A 25,330-nucleotide genomic window follows, 5' to 3' on the forward strand; every position below is an offset into this window, starting at 1 on the left:
CATACAATAACTTACTAGTTTCTGGTGTACAACTTAGCGATTCAACATTTATATATGTTGTGATTACCACGTTAAGCCTAGCTACTGTCACCACACAAAGTTGTTACCTATTAACTATATTCCCCAGTTATACTCGGTATTCCCACGTCTTATTTTATAACTAGAGGCTTGAGCATTTTAAATCCTGAATATGGTTTTATTTTTTATTTATTTTTTAAAAGATTTTATTTATTTATTTGAGAGTAAGTGATAGAGCATGAGCAGGTGGGAGGGGCAGAAGGAGAGGGAGAAGCAGGCTTCCCACGAAGCAGGGAGCCCAATGCAGGACTTAATCCCAGGACCCTGGGATCATGACCTGAGTCCAAGGCAGAGGCTTAACCCACTGAGCCCACCCAGGCGTCCCAGTACTAACTTTTTAAAACAAGAGCAAAATCATGCGCATCTCTCTTTTCTACCACTTGGGGTTGCCTCTGCACATTTTATGCCATCCGGCGGGTGACAGGCACAGAAGTGAGAGGCATGGTCTCTGGAATGGGCCTGACTTACTATCTTTGTGACCTGCAGCAGGTTATTTAGCCTCTCTGTGCCTCAATTTCCTGACCTGTATGACTGTTAAGATGTTGTTATTGTGAGGATTAAATGAGTAGATCTGAAACACTTAGAAGAGTGTCTGGCACATGGTAGACATCACAGTTGTGGTAGCTATTATCACCATTATTGATCCAATTTCTCCCCTGAAGTAATAAGAAAATTTTTTCTTGGAAGGTGTATCATGGAACAAAATAGAACACCCCTACCTGTCTCACTAAGTCACTAACTTTAACACTTTGGAAGACAGTCAAGCTCAATAAAGTAGGACAAAAGGCTTCTGAAGAGCAAAAATAGATTTTTTTTTAAATGGTGTATTTAACTACTCAAAACATTCACTCCATTTGGAACCTACTTACTTCTTTTATAGGATTCCTAACAGTTGGGCTATTTCATTTCAATGTCTATGGGAGAACTGAAGTGCCATCTGGGACACCGAGGCACCTCGGAGCAATCAAGGGACAAGAAACTACATAAAGGACAAAAACTCACAAGCAGACAAAGCTGAGGCCACTAGATAAGACAGCAGTTCAATGGAGAAAAGCCTTGAGGCAGGGTGCCTGCGTGGTTCAGTCAGTTAAGGATCTGCCCTTAACTAGGGTTTTGATCCCTGGGTCCTGGGAAGGAGCCCCATGTAGGGCTCCCCGCTCAGCAGGGAGCCTGCTTCTCCCTCTCCCTCTGCTCCCACCCACCCCCACTCTTGCTTGTGCATATGCACTCTCTCAAATAAATAAATAAAATCTTTTTTAAAAGATAGCTTGAGGTTATCATCTCCAAAAAATACAAAAAATAATATTCATCATGACTATCTTCAGTGGCCAAAAAAGTAAAGTCCTCACAGTGTTTTCAGTATAAGAAGACATAGGCTTGTGCAATGCATTCTGAAAATTTTTCAAACCAAAGTCATTAAATTTTTTAAATAAGAAACAATGTTATTGGGTGCCTGCCTGGCTCAGTCAGTGGAGCATGTGACTCCCGATCCTGGGCTGAGTTTAAGCCCCACGCTGGGTGTAGAGATTACTTAAAAATTTAAAATCTTACGGGCATCTGGGTGGCTCAGTTAAGCATCTGCCTTCAGCTCAGGTCATGATCCCACTATTCTGGGATCTAGCCCTGCACTGGGCTCCTGGCTCAGCAGGGAGTCTACTTCTGCCTCTCCCTCTCCCTCTGTGTGCTTGTGCGCGCTTTCTCTCTCTCTCAAGTAAATACATAAATCTAAGAAAAAAAAATTTAAATCTTTAAAAAAACACAATGACATAACAACATATATTTTTTAAAAGAATGTTTTTAATTGATATAAATTCTCAGTTAATCAGAAAACTCAGCTATGGACAAAATCTCATTACATAAGGAATCAACAATGGTTTTCAGGACACTAGAATTTGTCATATTCAAGAATATTCGAGTCAGATGTGGACTTCTAAATAAATCTAAAAAAAATCTCAAGGGATTATAGTGCATGTCAAATCTGAGTTACATACAACTTTCATGTTAGCTTCCTTCATAACTGTGACCAACAGCCTATTCGGAAAACTGATTAAGATCCTTCAAACTTACCAAGGCATCTCTTTCTCAAACACACACACACACACACACACTCATGCACATGTATATACAATAAAATGTCATAAATTTCCTTCACAGGGTACTTCTAAATGTTGACTCTATAGAATAAACATAAATGAAAAATTAGTTGAATATCCCAATAATTAAAACTGATATAAGCATGAAGAACACAAATTAAAATATGGACAAAAAATGAAATTACACCAAAAAATTGTTAACATTCTTGAAAAAATTTTCAAGCTTTTAATGAGTTATAGAAGGAATAATCAAATGAATGCAAACAAAAACAATGAAAAAATATATCCACACAAAGAACTGTACCTAGTCATGACAGCCCAAAATTGGAAGTGGCAGGTGAATGGATAAGCAAAGTGCAGTGTATCCATAAAACGAGATACCATGTGGGGAGAGAAAGGAATGAACTACTGTTTTACCAAACAACACAGGTGAATCTCAAAACATCATGATGAGTGAGAGAAACTAAACAGAGTACATCCTGTGATTTCACTGACATGAAAAGACCTATAAAGACCATTTTAATTCAAGAGAGCAGACTAATGGTTAGTGGGGCTAGGGTGAAGCTAGGGACTGCCTGGGAGGAGGCACAGAGAACTAAAACTGGGGCGAAGATTTCCATCTGGCTGTGGTGGTTACAGGTAGAAGCATTTGTCAAAACCATTGAACTGTGCCCTTAGAATGTGAGCATTTATATATATATACATATATGTATATGTATATATATATATACACACACACACACACATATATATGGTAAAAAAAGTTATTCATTACCATTCAAATTCACAAAATATGAAAACATCTAAATATGCACGATTCTTCTTTGTCTATCTAATCTATTATTTATCTAATAAGCACGTATCTCTCTATCATTTGTCTAACAAATACCGGTATAGTACTTACTATGTACCAAGCATTGTTTAAATGCGTTATTTTATTTTAAGATTTTATTTATTTACTTGAGAGAGGGAGAGAGAGAGCCCACAAGCAGGAGTTAAAAGCAGAGGGAAGAGGAGAAGTAGACCCTCCCGCTGAGCAGAGAACCCCATGCAGGGCTTGATCCCAGGACCCTAGGATCATGACCTGAGCCAAAGACAGCCACTCAATTGACTGAGCAACTCAGGCACCCCTGTTTAAATGCTTTAAACTCACGTTAGCAACTCCTATAACAATTATATAAGGTAGGTATTATTGTTTGCACTTTTCCAAGAGGAAACTGAGCCTTGGTAAGTTGCTCAAGTCCACTGAACATGGTAAAGTCAGGACATAACCCCAGGCTGCGTGTTTTTTTTCCTAATATTTTATTTATTTGACAGAGAGAAACCACAACTAGGCAGAGAGGCAGGCAGAGAGAGAGGAGGAAGCAGGCTCCCCGCGGAGCAGAGAGCCCAATGTGGGGCTCGATTCCAGGACCCTGGGATCATGACCTGAGCCAAAGGCAGAGGCTTTAACCCACTGAGCCACCCAGGCACCCCAGGCTGCGTGTTTTTAACCACTACACTATGCTACTTTTGATGTGGTAAGGTGGTTGGTCATGACTGCATGCTGCTAGTGGGAGTATAAATTACTATCTTTTTGTAAAGCAATTTGGCAATGTTCATCAAAGGCCTTAAATATGTTTATTATCCCTTGACCTAGCAATTCTTTAGTGCAGATTACACTAAAGCAGAAAAAATTCAATATGTCTAAATGCCAAAAATGTTTTCTGGACCTGTTGCTAAATCCAACGGATACCACAAAGTCTGGAATCTTCTGCAATTCGAGACATTAATTGGTGGGGCAGGGGTGGTTATTCCACTACTATAGCATCTCAGATGAGAAAATAGTTAAACTGAGACCAGAGGGTTTAGAGAAGTGGCCAAATGACTGTGTGTTTGTGTAGAAATGTGCTCCAGCAGAGGGAAAAGCCTGTGTGTCTGACAGCCTGAAGACAGAGAAGAGAGGGCACGTGAGCATGCCAGGAGAGTGGGCCTGGACCTCGTCAGAGGAAGGAGGGCCCGAGGAGGTAAGGTCTTGTAGGTGTTTGGATGTTGTTCTAAGTAGAGGAGCAACACGACTTTAAATTCTACAGTTCTTCCATATATCAATGTCATCTGCCCTGCTGAGTCCATTCGTGCCCTGTTCAGCTCCCACCTGTTCCCTTCTTCAGTGCCTCTCACATCACCAGTCCCCACAGATCAGCAGGTGGTTCCAAACCCAATTTATAGCGTAAGAAGTGTGCAACTGCCCATGTCCCTGACTTTCCTCTACAGCCGTAAGCTGCAGTCTACTAAAGGAAGGGGCTGAGGTACACAATGTTTAACTCATATTTGTTGAATGAGATGGGAAAAAAACTAGAAATGACTTATATACCTATCTATGAGAAAGGTTAATTCTGACAAATGGAATGAATGTAACTTGTGAGGCCATCACAAATTATGTTTCCAATTGGGAAAGATAAAAGTTTGATCTCAGCTATAAAAAGGTGGAACAAATTGAAGACATATTGAAGATGGAAGATAGTGGTTCTCTTTAGGAGACGGCATACTGGGTAATTTTTTATTCTAGAATACATTAACCTATTTCCGAGCTTTCTACTATTTGTATGTTACCTCAGTAATTATACTTTAAGTTTAAAAAGGTGAATCAGAAAAAAATCCTCCCTTCCACAAACATATTAAGTTTAATGTATAAAGAATTGGGAAAATCCAGTTTTAACTGGCAAAATCTTAAAAAAAACAATGTATTTACAAAAAATATTTACTATTGGGGCACTTGGGTAGCGCAGTCATTAAGCGAGTGCCTTTGGCTCAAGTCATGATGCCAGGGTTCTAGGATTGAGTCCCACATCTGGCTCCCCGCTCGGAGAGAAGCCTGCTTCCCTCTCCTGCTCCACGTACTTGTGTTCCTTCTCTCCCTGTGTCGCTCTCTGTCAAATAAATAAGTAAAATTTAAAAAAAGGAAAAAAATATTTACTTTCTTAGGGACACCTGGATGGCTCAGTCATTTAAGTGTCTGCCTTCAGCTCAGGTCATAATCCCAGGGTCCTGGGATTGAGTCCCACATCGGGCTCCTTCAGTGGGAAGCCTGCTTCTCCCGACACCTGGTCTGCCTGCTGCTCTCCCTACTTATGCTCTCTCTCTGACAAATAAATAAATAAGATCTTTAGAAAATATATTTACTACATTAAATAAACAGCGTAATACAATTCATACACCCAAATATATGCATGATCCGTATCAACAGACAACCCTATTCAAACATTTCATTCCTTTGGTCAGCTTGACTTTTGTAACTCATCCTTGGGTTGTGATATTATTCTCCAAAATATACCAATTTATACCATTTACTACTCTTGATATTAAAGTAGATTTTATCTGAAAACTATTACTTTCATTCCAAATTTCTTTTCTTTCTTTTTGCCTGGTAGACCATAAACTTCTTGAGACTTTTATTGGCAAGTTTCTTGTTAGCAATAGGTGCCTGAATTCTTTTTCATCTAAACAACTTTATTAAAGGGGCACCTGGGTGGCTTCAGTTGGTTAAGTATCTGACCCTGATTTCTGCTCAGGTCAGGGTCTCAGGGTCTTAAGATCAAGCCCCGCATCGGGCCCCATGCTGGCCATGGAGCCTGCTCGGGATTCTCTCTCTCCCTTTCCCTCTGCTCTTCCCTTCCACCCACTTCACGTTCTCTCAAAAAAAAAAAAAAAAAAAAATAGTAATAATAATAATAATAAACTTCATTAAAAAGAAAAAGGAATTGAATACATTCACATGTATTACATACACTCTGTATGTAATACAGAAAACAGTTTCTAATTATCACTCATTTGATGTATTTTGTGTGTCATGCTTTCATGATGTTACCTTTTGTTCTTTTTCATGGATTTAAGCTGTGCTACTTCCCCCCCTTAAAATGAGATAGCAGTTCAAAGTGTTTCTGGCCTGCTAATAGTTACCTTTAAACTTTAAATAACATAGTTATATGCTTGGCATGATGGTTCAAGGCATCACTGCTGGTACCAGGCTACCTGGACTTGTAGGTCACTCACTGTGGATATTTTTTAAAAATAAGCTCTACACCAGATGTTGATCTGGAACTCACAACCCTAAGATCAAGAGTCATGTGCGCCACCGACAGAGCGAACCAGATGACCCAAAGTTGGTTTGTTTTTTAAAGGAAGCTTTATGCCCAACACGGGGCTGGGATATTGACTGTCACTTCACCTCCTTTCACCTCACTTTTCTATTAGCAAAATGGATATAATCTCTTTTTTATACTTTTGTTCTAAGGATTAAATGAGTTCATACAAGTAAACATCAGGCATAGTGCCAGTCATTTGGTACTAGCTAATAATAATAAGTTTTATTAGTGTTGTAGAGCTTTAGTCTCCTGAGAATTTTTTTCCACTTAGTCAAGCATCTTGTATTGATGTTGAATAATGAGATGCTGGAATAGATGTGTCCAGATCAGCTTTCTTTGTGCATATGAATCACTTTATTTTTTAGAGCAGTTTTAGGTTCATAGCAAAACTGAGCAGAAGTCCAGAGTTCCCCTACACCCCTGCTCCCACACGGGCAGAGCTGCCCCCTCTATCAGCATCCCTCACCAGAGTAGGACATTGTTTTAAACTGATGAGCCTACACTGACATGTCATTATCACTACTGGTCCGTGGTTTATATGAGGGTGCATTCTTGGTGTTGTACGTTCTATGGGTGTTGACAAATGTGTAATGACATGTGTCCACCATTACAGTGCTATACACAATACTTTCACTAAGAATTCTCTGTGCTCTGCCTTTTCACTTCTGGCAACCACTGAGCTTTTAGTGTCTGCACAGTCTTGCCTTTTCCAAGATGCCATATACTCAGAATGTACAGTAGGTAGCCTTTTCATATCAGCTTCTTGCACTCAGTAATATACATTTAAAGTTCTTCCATGTCTTTTCAGGGCTTATGCCTTTTTTTTTTTTTTTTTTTTTTTTTAAAGCACTGAATAGTACTCCATTCTCTAAATAGGCCAGTTTATTTATCCATTTACCTACCAAAAGACGTCCTGGGTGTTCCAAGTTTTGGCAATTACAGATAAAGCTGCTATACACATTCATGTGAGGGTAGACCTAAGTTCCCAGGTCATTTGGGTAAATAACAAGCAGTGTGATTGCTGAATCATACGGTAAGATGATGTTCAGTTTTCTAAAAACTGCCAGTCTTCCAATGTGGCTATCCCATTGTACATTCCCACCAGGAATGAATGAGAGTTCCTGTTGTTCCACATTCTCCTCTGCATTCAGTATCGCTAGTGTCCTGTGTTACTTTGCCATTCTAATAGATATGTCACAGTATCTCGTGTTGCTGTTTTATATGTTTCTTTAATTTTAGTAAAATACACATGACATAAAATTAATCATCTTAACCATTTTTAAGTGTACAACTCAGTACATTCACACTGATGTGCAACCCTCCTCATCTGGCAAATTCTACACCCATTCTATTAGTTTTCTGGGACTGCCGTTAACAAAAGACCACAGACTGGGTGACTTAAACAACAGAAATTTATTTTCTTACAGTTTTGGAGGCCAGAAGTCCAAGATCAAGGTGTTGGCAAGTGTGGTTTCTTGAGAAGCCTCTCCCCTTGGCTGGCAGATGGTCACCCTTTCGTTGTGCCCTCACATGGGTTTTTCTCTGGGGGGATGTATCCTCGCATCTCTGTGTCTAAATTTCCCTTCTTCTAGGGACACCAGTCCGATTGGATTAGTGCCTATCCCAATGACTTCATTTTAACTACAGGATCTCTTTAAAGGCCCTATCTCCAAATACAGTCATGTTCTGAAGTTCGGAGGTTTAGGGCTTCAACATATGGATTTTGAGAGGACACAGTGCAGCCCTAACATGTTGAACTATGAAACAACGACTTCCCATTCTCCCCTTCCCCCTAGCCCCAGGCAATCACTCTTCTATCTTGTCTCTAGGAATGTGACTACTCTAGTTACTTCATGGAAGTGGAATCATATAGTATTTATCTTCTTGTAACTAGCATGTCTTCAAGGTTCATCTATGTTATAGCATGTGGAGAATTTCCTTCCTTTTTAAGGCTGCATAGTCTTCCATTATAGGTATAGATCACATTTTGTTTACTTATTCATCTGTTGATAGACACTTGTATTGCTTCTGCCTTTTGGCTCTTGCGAATAATGCTATGAAAATGGGGTAGGGGCGCCTAGGTGACTCAGTGGGTTAAAGCCTCTGCCTTCGGCTCTGGTTGTAATCTCAGGGTCCTGGGATCGAGCCCCACATCGGGCTCTCTGCTCAGCAGGAAGCCTGCTTCCCCCTCTCTCTCTGCCTGTCTCTCTGCCTACTTGTGATCTCTCTCTCTGTCAAATAAATAAATAAAATCTTTAAAAAAAAGAAAACGGGGTATACAATTATCTGTTTAAGACCTTGTTTCTAGGGGCGCCTGGGTGGCTCAGTGGATTAAGCCGCTGCCTTCGGCTCAGGTCATGATCTCAGAGTCCTGGGATCGAGCCCCGCATCTCTGCTTGGCAGGGAGCCTGCTTCCTCCTCTCTCTCTCTCTCTCTGCCTGCCTCTCTCCCTACTTGTGATCTCTATCTGTCAAATAAATAAATAAAATCTTTAAAAAAAAAAAAAAAGACCTTGTTTCTAAATCTTTGGGGTATACACTCAAAAGTGAAATTGTCCTGAGAATTTTTAAGCCCTAAATTGTCCTGAGAATTTTTATGCTCTAAAGTTCTGCCTGTCCTACTCATATAGTTTTTCTTAGACTAATCCAATCTTTATCCTGTGACACCAAATCTTTGCTTTACATCACAAAGGCCTTAGATTAATTATTTCTTCCAAGGCATGTATTAACTAGCTAATCATATGGGTACGAGTCAGGGACCTGTGAGATAAGGAATATCATAAATACTTTATCATTTTAACCTAGGTGTCATGCAGGCAATTTGTAACATAAACAATTATAATACAATCTTAATCATGCTTTAAAATTCAGGGTGGCATCAAAATGACAAATAAAATATAGAAACTCAGTTAGAAATTATATTTAATAGGAATTTCCAAAACAATATATAGATAGTCATGACTATCTTAACAGTTCCTTAAATTCTTACTTCTGGAAAAGTAGAACCCTAGTTTAATTTGTGAAATAATGTGGAATTTGCCATCAATACCCTTATTTTTAAAGGAGGAGTTCAGAGCACCTGGGTGGCTCAGTAGGTTGGACTTCTGAGTCTTGATTTCAGCTCAGGTCATGATCTCAGGGTCGTGAGACTAAGCCCCAAATTGGTCTCTTTGCTTAGCATGGAGTCTACTTGGGATTCTCTCTCTCCCTCTCCCTCTGTCCCTTCCTCTGCTGCGTGCATGTGTGCGCTCTCTCTTTCTCTCTCTCAAATAAATAAACAAATAAAATCTTTAAAAAAAATAAAGAACTCAATACCTCTCTCTTCTGCAATGGGTAGAGGAATAAAAATAATCACGTTTTTCTTTGGAAGAAACATTCCATATTCTTATACAAATGAAAAACTTAAAAGATAAGTTTTTGGTTTTTCTAAGGAATACTAAAAGGCAATATAGCATACACAATAGAAAAATGGTCTACTTTCAAATCACTTTCTACTGTGTGACACTGGGCAAGTTACTGAATGTATCAATTTTCTCATCTGTGAAATAGGGATGTTAGGACCAAATTTCCAAGTTGTTAAGATGATAAAATTAGTTAACATATGTAAAAAGTCTGGAACAAACTCTCAATAAATGCTAGTCATTAGCAGCATAAATTGAGAGGAGTGAGGGATAATGTGTCTTCTTACTGGAATAAAAAGATGTAACTACTGCACTCCATTTTTGTAAATAAGACCCTATAGTGTGGGAATTGGAGGGAGAGATTATATAAGTTTCAAAAACCACTTTCAAGGTGTTTCTAAGCCCTCCTAATTGTTAAAGTATACTCAAACAGCTTTATTAGAATCTATTTGATTTATTAAGCAATTTTCTCAGGTATATTATGAAGAAAAAATGCATCACTAAGACACAGTCTTATGTTCTTATTTTTCAGTAGTAGATGTCATGGTTCACAATAAGAAACACCATGGAAAGACTTCACTGTAAGATTTTTATATAAATAAGATTTTATACATCTATGTAAATAAATGAAAAATATACATAAATAAATATGTATTTTTTCATGTATTTGTGAAACAGAATGACACAGTGCTCTTTAGGAGTAAAAAATTATTAATATAAAGAGACATAATGTTACTGCAGAAATCTCTGAAACTTTTAGAAAGTTCCAGGATGAATGAAACAATGCTGTTATGATAAATTAAACTCCACTTCCTACTCACTTTCTCTGTGACTTCTGGAGAACACTTATATGGCTATGACGAAACAGGAGAAGACAAAGAATTTAAAGGCAAGTAAGGCGAAGTTCCATCATATTCCCTGGTGAGCTGAGAAAGAAGCCCTCAAAGTTAGGCCCTGAGTTCAGCTGTATCTGGAAAACCCCAAACCTCCCTGATTCCCTTTACTGAAACCACAGTACATTTACATGGTAAGTTCAGGATACAACTCCATGTCTAGATTTAGAACAGCAGTTTGCAAGTCATGTTTTGTAACCTCTCTGGCTTTCGCTGATGACTTCATGACTTCCTATGAAATTCTTTAAACTGAATCCATTTTAGTTCTTGACAATCTAAATACTTTATATATTCTATAAAGCACTTTCAGGAGGAAGAAAGGAAGTGAGGGAGGAAAAGGCTGTAGAAAGAAAAAGGAATTTCTAGAGTTGGGGGGAAATTCCACAAATAAAAAAGAAGACAGTGGAAACTACTTGCCAACATGCAAAATGCACACATCATGCCTCATTTGAATTCAGATTATTCAAATTAATAATCACTTAATGAACACCTACTGTGCTTAGGGTAAGGAAAGGGCATTCAAAGTCAAAGAGCAGCCCCTGGGCTACACTCAGAGGAGGGCCTATAGTAGAAACCTTCAAGTGGGGAGGGGCTTCCTCTCTACCTTCAGGGAGTACTACAGAATGCTCTCCAGCTCAGATGCTGTTTCCCTTGCTATAGGCACAATCTTAAAGATCTTGGTCACACTCTCAAAGCCGAGTAAGGTGGTCCCACTGGCATTCCGGTGGGTGCTGGGACCAACCAACAGTATAAAATCTGATTTCCGGGAAATGCCTCAGAGGGGTCTGCAGCAATTAATGACTCCTCAGTAATTTTTATTTGGGGGTGCCTGGGTGGCTCAGTCAGTTAAGCATTTGCCTTCCATTCAAGTTGTGATCTCAGGCTCTCAAGATCAAGCCCCTCAATGGGCTTCCTGCTGGGCGGGAAGCCTGCTTCTCCCTCTCTCACTCCCCCTGCTTGTGTTCCTTTTCTGTCAAATAAGTAGGTAAAATCTTTTAAAAAAATTTTTGTTATTAAAGCTTTGGTTCTTACTTAAACTTGGTGCACTGGTTGAATTTTAATTCAAGTAATCACATCCTTCTGTTCCTCAGCATTGTGGAATCCTTCCAAATCCTGCCTGGAACGGATAAGTCATTCTGTTTAACTGAACAGTTTTGATGCATGTTGTTGTTTGAAAAACTGTAGTAAAAGACGAAGCACACGTTCTCATAAAACAGTTTACTAAGCGCTTCTTGAGTCAAAGTTCCTTGAGCCAAAGTTCTGAAACACCCTCTTCCTGTGTGATGGCAAATCTCCCTTTTAGAAATCTCTATCAGACACCATATTAAATAAAAATCAAATCTCCCCCTCCCATCCGTCATGATGATTAAAAGAATTGTGCAGGGGAGCGGGTTTTTATTACTATTATTATTTCACTGGGGAATGAGTATGGAAAGTCCACTTTTTTCCCCGTTTCATCCGGAAGGGGTGGCAACATCAGGTTTTTTTGTTTTGTTTCGAACAAGGGGAACACGCTCTCAACTAGAATAGCTATTAAAACCATCATTCCCAACAGCAAAATCGATCCCCAGGTGTCTCCAGGCAAGGTGCCCAGGGACCCCCTGCGCCACTGCCACAGGTGGACGCGAAGCAGCAAGGACCCTCGGTCGCCCTCGGGTTCCTGCGCCAGAAGCCACGCGGGCGCGCTCCAAGTCCTAGGCTCTTTGTCGAGAGACCAGCGCGGCGCCGGGCCCTATTGGTTGTGCTGCCGATTCGGGCCATCCTGGTCCCTTGTCCCTCCCCCATCCCGAAGTCCTGGGCCTGGGCACCGGCCACATGGCCCTAGCTCTGGGGTCGCCCGGTCCCCGCGAGGCCCGTCCACACCACGCCGCCCGACCCACGCTTCAAGGGGGTGGGCTTCTTCGGGGGCCTCGGGCAACGAAGTCCGCCCCCATCCCCGCCTCCCGCGCTCACCGCTTTGAGATCCAGGACGCCGTCCTTGGCCTCCTGCAGCAGCGACACGAACTTGGTGGTGAGCAGCCCCAGGCTCTTCTCATGCCTGCTGCTACCGCCCCCGCCGCCCCCGAGCTGAGGCAGCGGTGGCTGCTGCGGAGGCTGCGCCTGAGAAGACTGCGACGGCGGCCGCTGGCCCTGGCCCTGCCCCTGCGGCGCCTGCTGGCCCGAGCTCGCGGGCTCCGCCGCCGCCATCGCGTCCCCACGCCGCGGTAGTGCGGCCCCCGCGCCCAGCGGCTCGTCCGCCCCCGCCCGCGGCCACCTGCCTGGCCGGCTCTCCTGCGGCCGCTCCAGCAGCCGGCGGCCGAGAGCAGAGCCAAGGGGCGCGGGCTCCGGCAACAACAGGTGCGCGCGCGGCGCCCACTGGTCTCGGGGCTGCTGGGCGCGCCGGCCTCCGCCCCCTCCCCAAGCCCTGGGAAGCGTGAATGAAGCCCACGGCCGAGGGGAGGGGGAGTGGAAGCTGGGAGAAGGGGCAGCGAGGGGTGGGGACCCGAGTTTAAATGGCAGGAAGTGACGCCGCGGCCCGCCGTTGCCTGGAAACGCGTTTTTCCTTGGGAAGGAGGAGCGAGCAAGGAGGAGGGGAAGCGTCGGTGAGTGTGTTTCACACTCGCTTCCCTGCTGCTCGTGAGCTGCCTCGAGGAATGACGACCTCCTGCAGCTGCAGCGGGAGAAAGCAAGGACATCTCTGGGGGCAGAAAAACACTGTGCCCAGTGGCCATCAGTTTCTGAGCTCCGTTTGTAAAGCCGCAGGAGATCAGATTTGGGTCGCTTACCGTCATCGGGTATTATCTGCAGAGCGCTCTTTTCGAGCTTTAGAATTTTTTGCAAACATTTCAGTGACTGGGACTAAGTGCAGGGTTTTATTCCACAGATCATCTTTTCAGGTTTGGGATGGTTTTGTCCTAATCAGCTGTTATTCCCAAGGCCTTAACTTTGTAGGTAGAGGAACTGAAGTGTAACGGGAGAGGTTGTGAACTACTAGACTCAGCTAGACCCCAGATCGCCTGCATTTAGAGGTGTCCTTAATGCCTTATTGAAAACAGATTATTCTGTGTTATTTAGAGTATTAGGCACTCATAGGTTTTTGTACTTCAGTGATACCCCCAAGCCATTTTGGATAAATGAGATGGCACACAGATGTAAGTTTAAAAAAAAAAAAAGTCTGTCTTGATTACAAACTTCTGAGAATCAGGTCTAAATTTTAAATGAATTGTTTTCACAGCACTTGGAATATAGTAGATGCTCAAATATTAGGTGAGTGGGAATTCTATATGACAAAATTAAAGCTTCATACAAGATTTCATGCAAGTAAAATCATGCAAGATTTTACTTAAAGTAAAAACAAACTAGCAAAAATAGGTGACTAAAATGAAATGTTCAGACAACAGCATTCACAAGTAAAACTAAACCGGTTATAATAAAGTTGTTTGCTATTCATAGAACTTTATAATAACCAAATAGTCTTCATTTTAATTAAAGAACTCTATAAGCAACACTTGAAATTAAAAATCTGAAATAAAACATGAAAAATTCAGCTAAAAAAGTCAAACAATTGATCTGAAAGTGGTTTTTCCTGTGTGATTTGTCATTAGCAAAATCAGTGACAAGTTTTGCAAATTAATTTTATTAATAAAATTTTATTGATGAATAAAATTAATAAAAACTATTTTTAATTTGAGACAATATTCTATACATGCTCGGACAGGAATTGATAAAATTATTATTATTAAAAAAAAACCTTACATTTATGTTGTGCCTTAGTTGGGTAAGGCTGTCATAACAGAAATACCATAGTCTTTCTCACAGGTCTAGAGGCCAGAAGTCCAAGTTCAGGGTGCCAGGATGGTCAAGTCCTAGTGAGAGCTCTGTTATTGGCTTACAGACTTTCTTTTCTTGTCTTCACAAGACAGAGACAAAAAGAGCAAGTAAGCTCCCAGTGTCTATTATAAGGACACTAATACCATCATGAGGGCCCTACTCTCAAGACTTCTTCTAAACCTAATACCTTCCAAAGGCTCCCTCCTCAAATACCATTACACTTTAACATGAATTTGGGGGAGACACAATTCATTCCATAGCATGTACTATTACTTTATAAAAGCTATTTTGGTAATTTTGAAAATAGATTTTTTTTATTTCAGTTTTTAAAGATTTTCTTAAAAGCAATTATACTGTTAATGATGCTAAAGGTCACTTGAAATTTATTTTGCAGTGTTTTTGCATTTTTCACAATAGATTTTTCACTTGTTTAAAGTAGCTGGGGTTCAACTAGAAAATATTCACAAATTAGCCATCATTTCATTTAGTCTTCAAAATCTTATGTTTGGAGAAGCTAAAAACCATTTACACCACTGTTTCCCAAATTTTACTGAGAAAAAATCCTCTTTGGTATTTGTTAAAAATGCAAACTCTTGGACCCAAACCTCGGAGATGAAATCAGCATTTGATATGAGAATTTGACTTGGAGATCTGCAATTTTCAGTTTCAGGTAATTCTCATACTCATGGTCACTCTTTGAGAAATACTGAATAACAACATGAAAAATAAGGAAATTATATTTTCCCCTAAAAACAACTAAAGATCAGGGGCTGATAATACAAAAGTCTTCTTAATATTATTGAATCTTGGGGCACCTGAGTGGCTCAGTCAATTAAGTGTCTGCCTTCTACTCAGGTCATGATTTCAGGGCCCTGGGATCGAGCCCCACATCAGGGTCCCTGTTCAGCAGGTAGCCTGCTTCTCCCTCTCCCTCTGTCTGCAGCTCCCCTTGCTTGTGCTCTCTCTCTCTCTCTCTCTGTCAAATAAATAAATAAAATCTTTAAAAAATATACTGTTGAATCTTTTTGGAAATTTCTGCTAATGAAATTGTTTAAGAAACATGAAGTTAAAAAATCAAAATACAAATAATCATTAAGAAGGGTGCCTGGCTGGCTCAGTTGGTAGAGCATACAACTCTTGATCTTAGGTTGTGAGTTCAAGCCCCACATTGGGTATAGAGATTATTTAAAAATAAAAAAACTTTAAACTAAATTTAAAAAACTTTGGTTGGATTTTCTTAAATGACACAATTGTGTATTTTTTAAAAGGTTTTTTTTGCTATTTTTTTAAAAAGATTTTATTTTTAAGTAATCTCTACCCCTAATGTGGGGCTTGAACTCACAACCCCCAGATCAAGAGTCACACGCTCTTCCAACCAAGCCAGCCAGGCACCCTAACCAAATTTTATTTTGGTCGCTGACGACGGCATACTGATTTTAAAATGCATGAATCTATTTAGTGGTCAGGATTGGTTGGAATTTCCAACTTTCAGGTCTGCTTTGAGCTAACAAAATTCCATCAAAAGCTACCTCACTAGCTTTATTATTCCCTTGCATAATTTCTTCTAAGTTAGTAAGAAAACAATTTAGGTTTTTGTTTTTCCTGTCCAAATCTTGCAACACACAAACATCTACCTTCTATGCTTTCTAGGTAAAACAAACAAGCAAAACAATACTACCAAAAAACAACAAACTTAGTTAAGAAATACGTTTCGAGGATTATTAATCTTCTCATTATGATAAATAACATTATTCTTTGCCCACCAAAACCTGCATAGTGCAACAATATAATAAATAAAGAGGCGGTTTTCTTTCTTTTTTTTTTAAGATTTTATTCATTTATTTGACAGACAAGTAGTCAGAGAGGCAGGCAGAGACAGAGAGAGGAGGAAGCAGGCTCTCCGCCGAGCAGAGAGCCCGATGCGGGGCTCGATCCCAGGACTCTGGGATCATGACCTGAACCGAAGGCAGAGGCTTTAAACCACTGGGCCACCCCGGCACCCCAAAGAGGTTGTTTTCACAAGTCTGTGCATTATAAGTAGAAACAGGAAATGCAAATTACACTTAAACTTATATAAAAATATAATTCGCATACATTAGAATTTAAATTTTATATGGTGACTTGTATTCTACCCTACTGCACCATCAAGTCAGTTTACAGAAAGAGCACATATATTAAAATTTTGAGATGACATTAAAAGAAGCAGAGAAATAGTGGCCTCTTCCTTGAAGAGTGGTATTAAGAATTCTAATGCCTGGGGTTCCTGGATGTCGCAGTCAGTTGAGCATCTAACTCTTGGTTTCAGTTCAGGTTGTGATCTCAGGGTTGTGAGATCGGGGCCACGTTGGGCTCCTTGTGGAGGCTGAAGCCTGCTTGGGATTCTCTCTCCTTCTGCTCCTTTACTACCCCCAACCCCGTCTCTCCCTTCTCTCAAATGAATAAATAAATCTTAGAAAGAAAAAAAAACAACACTAATTCCAATCGTCATTAGGTTAATGCTTATGATCTGATATGTGGGGTCTGAATTTCAACAACACATGTTCAAATATAAGACCAAGAGATCCAAATTTGTTACAGCAAAATATAATTCAACTAGGATACACTGCAATCTTCTATTTCCTTAGGCATGAACAGTCCTCTGCTCTTACAGATAAAAAAGGGGAGGCAAATAGGGTCAAACATTTACTGAAACTGAATGTCATTTAGACCTTCATGAAAAATCAAGTTACTTAGCAACTCTCTTCATTGGAAACATGATTGATAACACATTTCTTTGAAATTTTAGTAAGATAAAAATACTTATCACTAAACTTCCAAAGCTTGTCTAAATAATGAGCCGTCACATGAAGGGTTCCTGTTCATAATACATTGCCCCAATTAAGACCCAAATTTCTACATAGTACCCTCTGGTACAAACCCTTTGGCAACTAAAACCCTGTGTCAAATGAGTGTTAAAATTTTTTGGATTTATCATCAAGAGGGGGTGATTCCAAGTCAAAAGTGTTTAAAAAAATAATTTTTCACCACTAATGACCCCCACATCATTCAATTCCTTGTGCAGTACCAGGAAACATATTCCCTAGAATGAAAAATAAAACCATCTAAGTAAAGAAATAAGTAAATCCTTCAAGGTAATGACAAAAGGTATCCAAGAATTATCTAATCTTAAAATATGTACTATTTTGTCTTGTTCTACTGTAATTAAACTGCTTTACTTATAAAACACATATAATTATATGTATGCTTTTACAAAAAATACTTTATTTAGCAAAAATTAAATTCAGACTCATTCGTGGATATCTTCCAACTATGTCATGTTAGCCATAAACATTACTAAATCAAATAATATGTGCTTTTAGAATCTCTGAGGAAAAATGCTTTGTAAAATGGGAAAAATGGAAAAGCCAAAATATTACCTTTGGGATCTTTCATCAGTCAATAGACCATCCAACAGTTTGTCTGTCTTTTGTAATGTGTGATGCACATTCTACTGGTATTACACAGAAGGACTTCAGCTGATTACATGGTCAAGCACCTTTTAATTGTAATACTTGCATGACTAATTTAATGTGAATTGGGAAAATTTTAAAACAAACATAACCAGAACATCAAATTAGTGATTTAACTTACGTTATTTAAATTATGGCTAGAAGATGTATTTAATTTTTAAAAGTTAGTTTTAGGAGAACTAATAAGAAACTAATAATTTGGGTAGTGTGAAAATATGCCAGAAATCATGAAGATGAAATTCATGATGTTATACAGTTTTTAAGTGTATCAATTTCTTTAGTAATCATAACCAGTTAAAGTTTAGTAAACACTTATCTTTTAGCTGACAGGAAGAAAAACATTTTACTCTTCTAGTCTTTTTTTTTTTTTTTTTTTGACAGGAAATAGGATTCACTGATGGGCAGTGCCCAGGTTCTCGTGACTACAGAGCCCACCATTCATTCAAGGGATACATTGGACTCCATGGCCATCTGATGAGCTGCTTTTTCTTCAGCAACAATATCTTCACTTTCATTCACATTAAACTTAAGTCAAACCTCACTTCTTAGAAATGTGAATCTTCTGGCAGCAGGGAGCTTGCACTTGGTCCTGCGTAGGGCCTCAGTTACATGCTCCTTGTTCTGCAGCTTGGTACAGATGGACATGATGACTTGTCCAACATGGACCCTGGCCACTGTGCTTTCCAAAGCACTCCTCATACCTGTCTGCGTCCTAGCTTAGAGATAGCACGAGGTCAGACATCAATGCCCACTGGAAAGGGCTGTCTCCAAGGTCCCTTAGGGGAACCCGTTCAATTAATAGGCCGCATACACTACCAAGGAGCCATAGCACCCTGGGCACTCTTCTAATCTTTAGCCCATTATGCGTACAAAGAATATGCTCTCAAAGTTCAGAATCTTTATGTGGGTTATATCAGTAAAGAGAGCAAGTATGTAGATTTCATAAGTTCAATCGTGTTCACAAAATAATAGGTGAGGTATGCCAGCACTGTAAACACTGAGAGCAGAAAGGGCATTCCAGGCTTGTAAAAGTGCAAACCAATGTTGTTTTCACTACTGTTCAAAAGAAACTATCTGCCAATCAGGAAGCCCTTCCACCTCAAAGGTTTAAAAATAGTGGAAAGAAGTGGCATAGACAGATCCTCAGTCTCCCACGATGAGCCATATACTAAGAAAACAGAATCTAACAGCAAGACAATCAGTCGGTTAGGTGTCTTTTTTTTTTTTTTTTTTTTTAAAGATCTTATTTACTTGAAAGAGAAATTGAGAGAGACAGAGAGCATGAACAGGGGAGCAGGTCAGAGCGAGAGGGAGAAGCAGACTTCTCCTTGAGCAGGGAGCTGGACACGGGGCTGGATCCCAGAGCCCTGGGACTATGACCTGAGCCAAAGGTAGATGTTAAGCCCACTGAGCCACCCAGGTGACCCTGGAATCTGACTCTTGATCTCAGCTCACGTCTTGATCTCAGGGTGGTGAGATTGAGTCCCACTATATGTGGAGTCTTGTTAAAAAAATAAAAAATAAAAGCAAGACAGGTACATTACCAACAACTACAGCAGTATGGAGATAAAAGTGAAAAAATGGCAAACAAAAATAATCCATTTAAAGCTGTGGCAACTACAAGGGCAGCCTAAGGCAAGGGCGATTCATACACCTGTGAAGTGTCAAACAGTTATCTACTATGGAAAATACTGCCTGACAGTAATCAAAATTCTGGAAAGATTTCAAAGACTCTTATAGTATTGAGGCTCTAAATTCTCAAGGTTGTAAAGATGATCATCTCTTTGGGTTTAAATAAAAGGATATACCAAGAGTTTGATAGAACAACAACAACAACAAAATCCAACTTTATCTATAAAACACTGCTTAATTAGATCTATGTGGGCGTGAGAAGACTAGAATTTATACACTTCTTGAAGAAAGATAAGGATTCAGTCTATTTACAGATTTATAACTACCAACTAACAGATGTAACGACTTCTAAATATAGCCTTTCCAAAGCCTGGTAGGAACCATGCTGGAAAACTGCACAGCAGCTTCCTGGAAAAGAATGTTCAGTAAAGAACATTTAATTTGGTAAGTGTCAGAGAAGATCTCATGGATTGATCTTCCTAAAATTCACTTCCAGTAAAATCAAAGAAAGCACACCCACTATAAAAAGGATATATACACACATATATGTGATTCTTACCATTTCCAGAAAGCCTGAGCATATCTTTCAACAAGACCCCGAGGTAAGGATAAGGATCAGGGAGATTTGTTTTGATTCTAGGTTTTGTTTCCTAAGTTCTAGTAAATAGGTGTTTGTTTTGCTTTGTAGGTGGCTGTGTGGTTGATTCAACACATCTTTTGGGGAATAACAGTGGAGAAATTTGGCAGGGGATTCTAGGCAGGACAAGGCATGAGCTATTTGATGGGAAGCAATTAGGTCAGACTGTGGCTTATACCCTAGGATGTGGCAATAAATGTTGGAAACACCAGCATGACAAAGTCATAATGAAAGAATACAGACTCCAGGCACTCTGAAATAACTAAGCTATGTTTTCTAGAGCAGGCACTTGGACAAAAACAGTGGTTATAACCACTTAATGTATAAATGAGTCAATTATACTAATATGTTCAGCTGCTTGTGTCTCCCTTGGTCGTTGTGATTTAAGGCATACATTAGTCATGAGCAGCAGTCTCATATTGCCAAAGGAAGTAGGGACAACTGAGCCCCACCATTAGTGGTGGTATCACTAGCCCATAAATCACAAATCAGATGGGGTATCAAGACTTCTCAATGAAAATCTTCCAAATGAATTAAGTAGTCACATCTTTGGCAGGGTTACTCTCCTACTCCATAAAATATGGCCTAATTGTTGGATTCATTTACTGGAACTTGTGATATCAACCTAAGGACATTACTACTTAATCCACTGCATATTAGTAGGGTTTAATGAAGAAGGGTATCAGCTGCTGTTTATTTTTGAGTAACTCAAAAGAAGACAGGATAAACTACACTCAGGATTTGGCCATGTGGGTGAACATTTTGGGATTTCAGTGGAGAGCAAGTAGAATTTTTTTTCCAGGGGCTCCTGGGTGGCTCAGTGGATTAAGCCTCCGCCGTCGGCTCAGGTCATGATCTCAGGGTCCTGGGATCGAGTCCCGCATCAGGCTCTCTGCTTAGCGGGGAGTCTGCTTCCCTCTCTCTCTCTCTCTGCCTGCCTCTCTTCCTACTTGTGATCTCTGTCAAATAAATAAATAAATAAATCAAAATCTTAAAAAAAAAATTTTTTTTTTTCCAATTATCCCCCAGAATACTAAACTAGAACTTCTATACCTAACACCCCAACCTTGCAGGAGCTTAGTATTGAAGAGTGTATCTTGGCTTTAGGAATTTGGTGGCTGGTATGTACTAACAGAAACTAGAAGACTAGGGAGTTTTAAGTCCCTGGATCCAGGGGTTGCGTGAACTGAATGAAGGTGGTCAAAAGGTATAAACTTACAGTTATATTTAAGTTCTGGGGATGTAATATACATGATGACTATAGTAAACAGCTGTGTATTGTATATTTAAAAGTTGCTCAGAGTAGATATTAGAAGTTCTCGTCATAAGAAAAAAATGTACTGTGTAGTGATATTATTAAACTTATTGTGGTAATCATTTCACAATATATACATGCATCATATTATTATGTCATATACCTTAAACTTATACAATGTTACATGCCAATTATATCTTCATACAACTGGGGAAAAAAGATTTTTGGATCCAGATATAGGTTACAGTGTAGGCAGCCTTTCTTGGGTCCCCAAACTCAGAAAACCAAATGATTTTTTAAACCTCTGGAGTCTGAGTCTTTCTTTTACCTTCCCCCTACACCCAGACACAGCATGGGTCAATATAGAGCCCATTTCTCTTATCCCATCCTTTCTCTGACGTTTCTTATTTGACTCATAGGTTATTTAGAAGTTGCAGCTTAATTTGCAAGTATTTGGGGACTTCTCACATTTCTTTCAATTTTGGTATTTTTTACTGTCAATTTCAGTACTTTTTACTATGTGGCTCTCAATTTTTGCTACTTGAAGTTAGCTTCTTGGAAGTGTAAATTCATGATTTTCATCAAATTTGGCAAGCTTAGAGCCACTACTTAATATATAGGTTATATAGTTATATATACTTTATTTAGAATTCATATATATCACTCCTTTACTCTCCTTTTGTACTTCACTGTATGTTGGTGCAGTTAATGCGATCCATATTTCTGAGGCTGTTAATTTTCCTTCTATATTTTTTCTCTCTTTTTCAGATTATGTAATCTCCAAGTTCAGATTCTTCTGCTTGATCAAATGCACTGTAGAAACCCTAAAGTAAAATTTTATTAAAAAATATTTCTCTTTATTCTCCATTTGGTAAGCACTACCAAAGCAGTTTCCTTTACGTTTAAAGCATGTTTTCAGTCATTTGAACATATGGTGTTTGCTTTGAAGTCTTCTTTTATCTAATATCTGGGCCCTCTTACAAGTATTTTTCCTTGCCTGCTTTTTTGGCCCTCTCTATGCATCCCCCTTTTCTATTTCTTTACAGGTCTCCTCTTTCTAGGTGAAAACTGGGCATTTTACGGAATCTATTGTAGGCTTTTGCTGTTCTTACAGAGAATAAATTCTCTTGAAAAAATGTTTCTTCATTTGCTGTATGCTCTTAGGACAATTTCCAGATTTTATTTTTTTAAAAAGATTTTATCTATTTGACAGACAGAGATCACAGGTAGGCAGAGAGGCAGACAGAGAGAGAGGAGGAAGCAGGATCCCCACTGAGCAGAGAGCCCGATGCGGGGCTCAATCCCAGGACCCTGAGATCATGACCCAAGCTGAAGACAGAGGTTTTAACCCACTGAGCCACCCAGGCGCCCCAATTTCCAGATTTTAAATGGGTGTTTTAAAATACTTTTTACAGGACACTTGGGTGGCTGAGTTGGTTAAGTGTCTGTCTTCAGCTCAGTGTCCGTCTTCAGCTCAGATCATGATCCTGGAGTCTTGGGATAGAGCCCCAAGTTGGGCTGTCCTCCCCCACCCCCCAGCAGGGAGTCCATTTTCCCTCTGCTCTTGCAAATAAATAAAATCTTAATAGATAAATAAAAAATATAATATTCTTTACCAGTTGTGGTTGTTTTGCTAGAAAACATGTTCACAGAGCTCCTTGAGCTACTATTCTAGAAGTGGAACTCACTCTGTTGATTTTTTAAGTATAATTGGGTTATTTTCTTAGTGGCTGTTGTAGGAGTTATAATATGCATTTTATCAGTCATCTTTAGATTAGTATTACTCTAGCAAAATAAACAATATAGCCATTCCTTCCCCCAACTTAAGGCTATTTTTGTCACACATAGCCCACCTACATATGCTGTATGTAAATTCAATATACTGTTACAATTATTGCTGTATATAATGCATTCTAATTAACAGAAAAAAATATACAGTCTTAGGAGAACTTACCTACATGTTTACTGTTCCCAATAATCATTTCTTCCAGTGAATTTGAGTTACTGTTTGGAACCATTTTCTTTTAGCCTTAAGAACTTCAACATTTCTTTTAAGGTAGGTTGGCTAACAATAAATTTTGTCCATTGCTTGGACATGCACTATTTTGCATTTATCTTGACAGTTTTGCTGGATGTATTCTTTTTTTTTTTTTTTTTTTTTGATATAGAATTCTTGGTTGGTAATTCATTTTTCCTCCATACCTCAAGTATGTTACTCACTGCCTTCTGGCCGCCTTTTTTTTTTTTTTTTTTTGGCCTTTATTATTTCTGATGAGAAGTCAGCAGTTAACTACATTGTTCCTCTACATGAATCATATTTTCTTGCTTTCATGAATTTCCCAAGAGTTGACTATTAAGTGTCTAGGTGTGGTTCTCTTTGTGTTTATCCTGGGTTTTACTGAAGTTGTTGGATCTATGGGTTAATCTTTTCATTACATTTAGGAAATTTTGGGCTACTATTTTTCCAATTATTTTTTATGCCCTGCTCTCCCACCCCAACTGTGCATGTTGGTATGCTTGATGTTGTCCCATAGATTTCAGTAAGAAGCTTGCCTCTTACGAAATGAAGCCCTCTCTTTTAGAAGCATTCACCTTTTTTCTGATTACATTTAATTTTTAAAACTTAGTTCTGGGGTGCCTGGGTGGCTCAGTGGGTTAAGTGCCCGATTGTTGATTTCAGCTCAGGTCCTGATCTCAGGGTCATGAGCTTAAACCCCATGAGAAAAAGCAAACAAACAGAGAAAACCCCAATTTAATTCAGTGATTATTAGTTTAAAATGTGATATTATATTCTTTCTTTTAGAATTAGTAATAGTACTTAGGTTTTTGTTCTGCATACATACTAACATAAGAGATGACAAAAATGAAAATAAGAATTCTTTCAAATATGGTAATTAGAATGGAAAATGAAGGTGGAACAGTAGTGTTCCTCTTGAGGAACAATGTTTATAAAACCTTATATGTAATCTTAATGAAGCCATATGCATTATAAAAAAGGGGTCATTATGAGTGATCTGGAGATGACTACATATGCTTTGTTAAGAATGCCATATCTTTTATCATACAGACTTCAAATACTTTTCAGCTACACTTATGATTATTTAAAAAAATGGAGCTACGTCAACTACAGGATGACCAATAAATATAATTAGTTCTTCATCAAAACAATAAGGTAACAACAATGATGAAAATACTTGACCTCATATAGTCCAAATACTAACGTTAATTTCCATTTACATATTTGAAGGCAAATGTGTAATTACCAAACAATGTATAGCACAGAAACAAGAAAGTGTTGTAAGTCTAGTTATTTTGATAGGTTTTTCTACACATAATTATCAACAATTTATTATAAAAACCTACATATACAATTAAAAAATACTTGATCAAGTCTTTTAAAATATAATCAGAATGAAATGTGTAGAAAGAGACATTTCAAAGTCATAGCAGTTACTACTATTACAATATTTAATCATTTTTACAATAGGTCTGCTGTTCCATTTCAATTAAATTCATTTCTCAGAACCATCACATTTCTTGCTGAATTTCAGTTAGAGCAAAAGCAAGCTGCCTAATTTTTTCTTCCATTGCTTTTTTGTTCTTGCATGTTTCTTGAAGAAGTTCACGCATTTCTTCTTCAACCTGATGAACCTAAATCAACATGTAAATTTTGCATTTAAATTTTTTAAAGAAAATATATTTTAAAAATGCATCCTGAAAGAAAAAGTCAAACTTTATTCTCATTAATTTTCTAACTTGTTACGGTATTCAATTAAAGCAAAGAGGTATATATAATGTAACTTGTTCAAATACTAATACTGTATACAAAGTACTTACATTGTCTAGATCTCACAGGTTCTTGAGATGAGTACACGGTAATTTATCTTAACTGTATTTTA

At 38.9% G+C, this 25,330-nt stretch overlaps 2 protein-coding genes and 1 pseudogene across 7 annotated transcripts in view; all 3 read right to left on the reverse strand.

Annotated features, from left to right (window-relative positions):
• The window catches only part of E2F5 (E2F transcription factor 5), a 29,357-nt gene extending 16,300 nt beyond the window's left edge, over window positions 1-13,057 (reverse strand). For all 3 annotated transcript variants that reach the window (XM_046025810.1, XM_046025805.1, XM_046025799.1), the window contains exon 1: window positions 12,542-13,057. In XM_046025810.1, coding sequence (XP_045881766.1) covers window positions 12,542-12,775 — 234 coding nt within the window. In that variant the 5' untranslated portion in view covers window positions 12,776-13,057. The remainder of the gene's footprint in view (window positions 1-12,541) is intronic.
• Window positions 13,058-18,666: 5,609 nt separating this feature from the next.
• LOC123928697 lies at window positions 18,667-18,790 on the reverse strand (annotated as a pseudogene).
• Window positions 18,791-24,556: 5,766 nt separating this feature from the next.
• LRRCC1 (leucine rich repeat and coiled-coil centrosomal protein 1) overlaps window positions 24,557-25,330 on the reverse strand; it is a 37,388-nt gene continuing 36,614 nt past the window's right edge. For all 4 annotated transcript variants that reach the window (XM_046027062.1, XM_046027053.1, XM_046027043.1 and 1 more), the window contains one exon: window positions 24,557-25,082. In XM_046027062.1, coding sequence (XP_045883018.1) covers window positions 24,960-25,082 — 123 coding nt within the window. In that variant the 3' untranslated portion in view covers window positions 24,557-24,959. The remainder of the gene's footprint in view (window positions 25,083-25,330) is intronic.

Source organism: Meles meles, chromosome 1, assembly GCF_922984935.1.
Source record: "Meles meles chromosome 1, mMelMel3.1 paternal haplotype, whole genome shotgun sequence".
Classification (NCBI taxonomy): Eukaryota; Metazoa; Chordata; class Mammalia; order Carnivora; family Mustelidae; genus Meles; species Meles meles.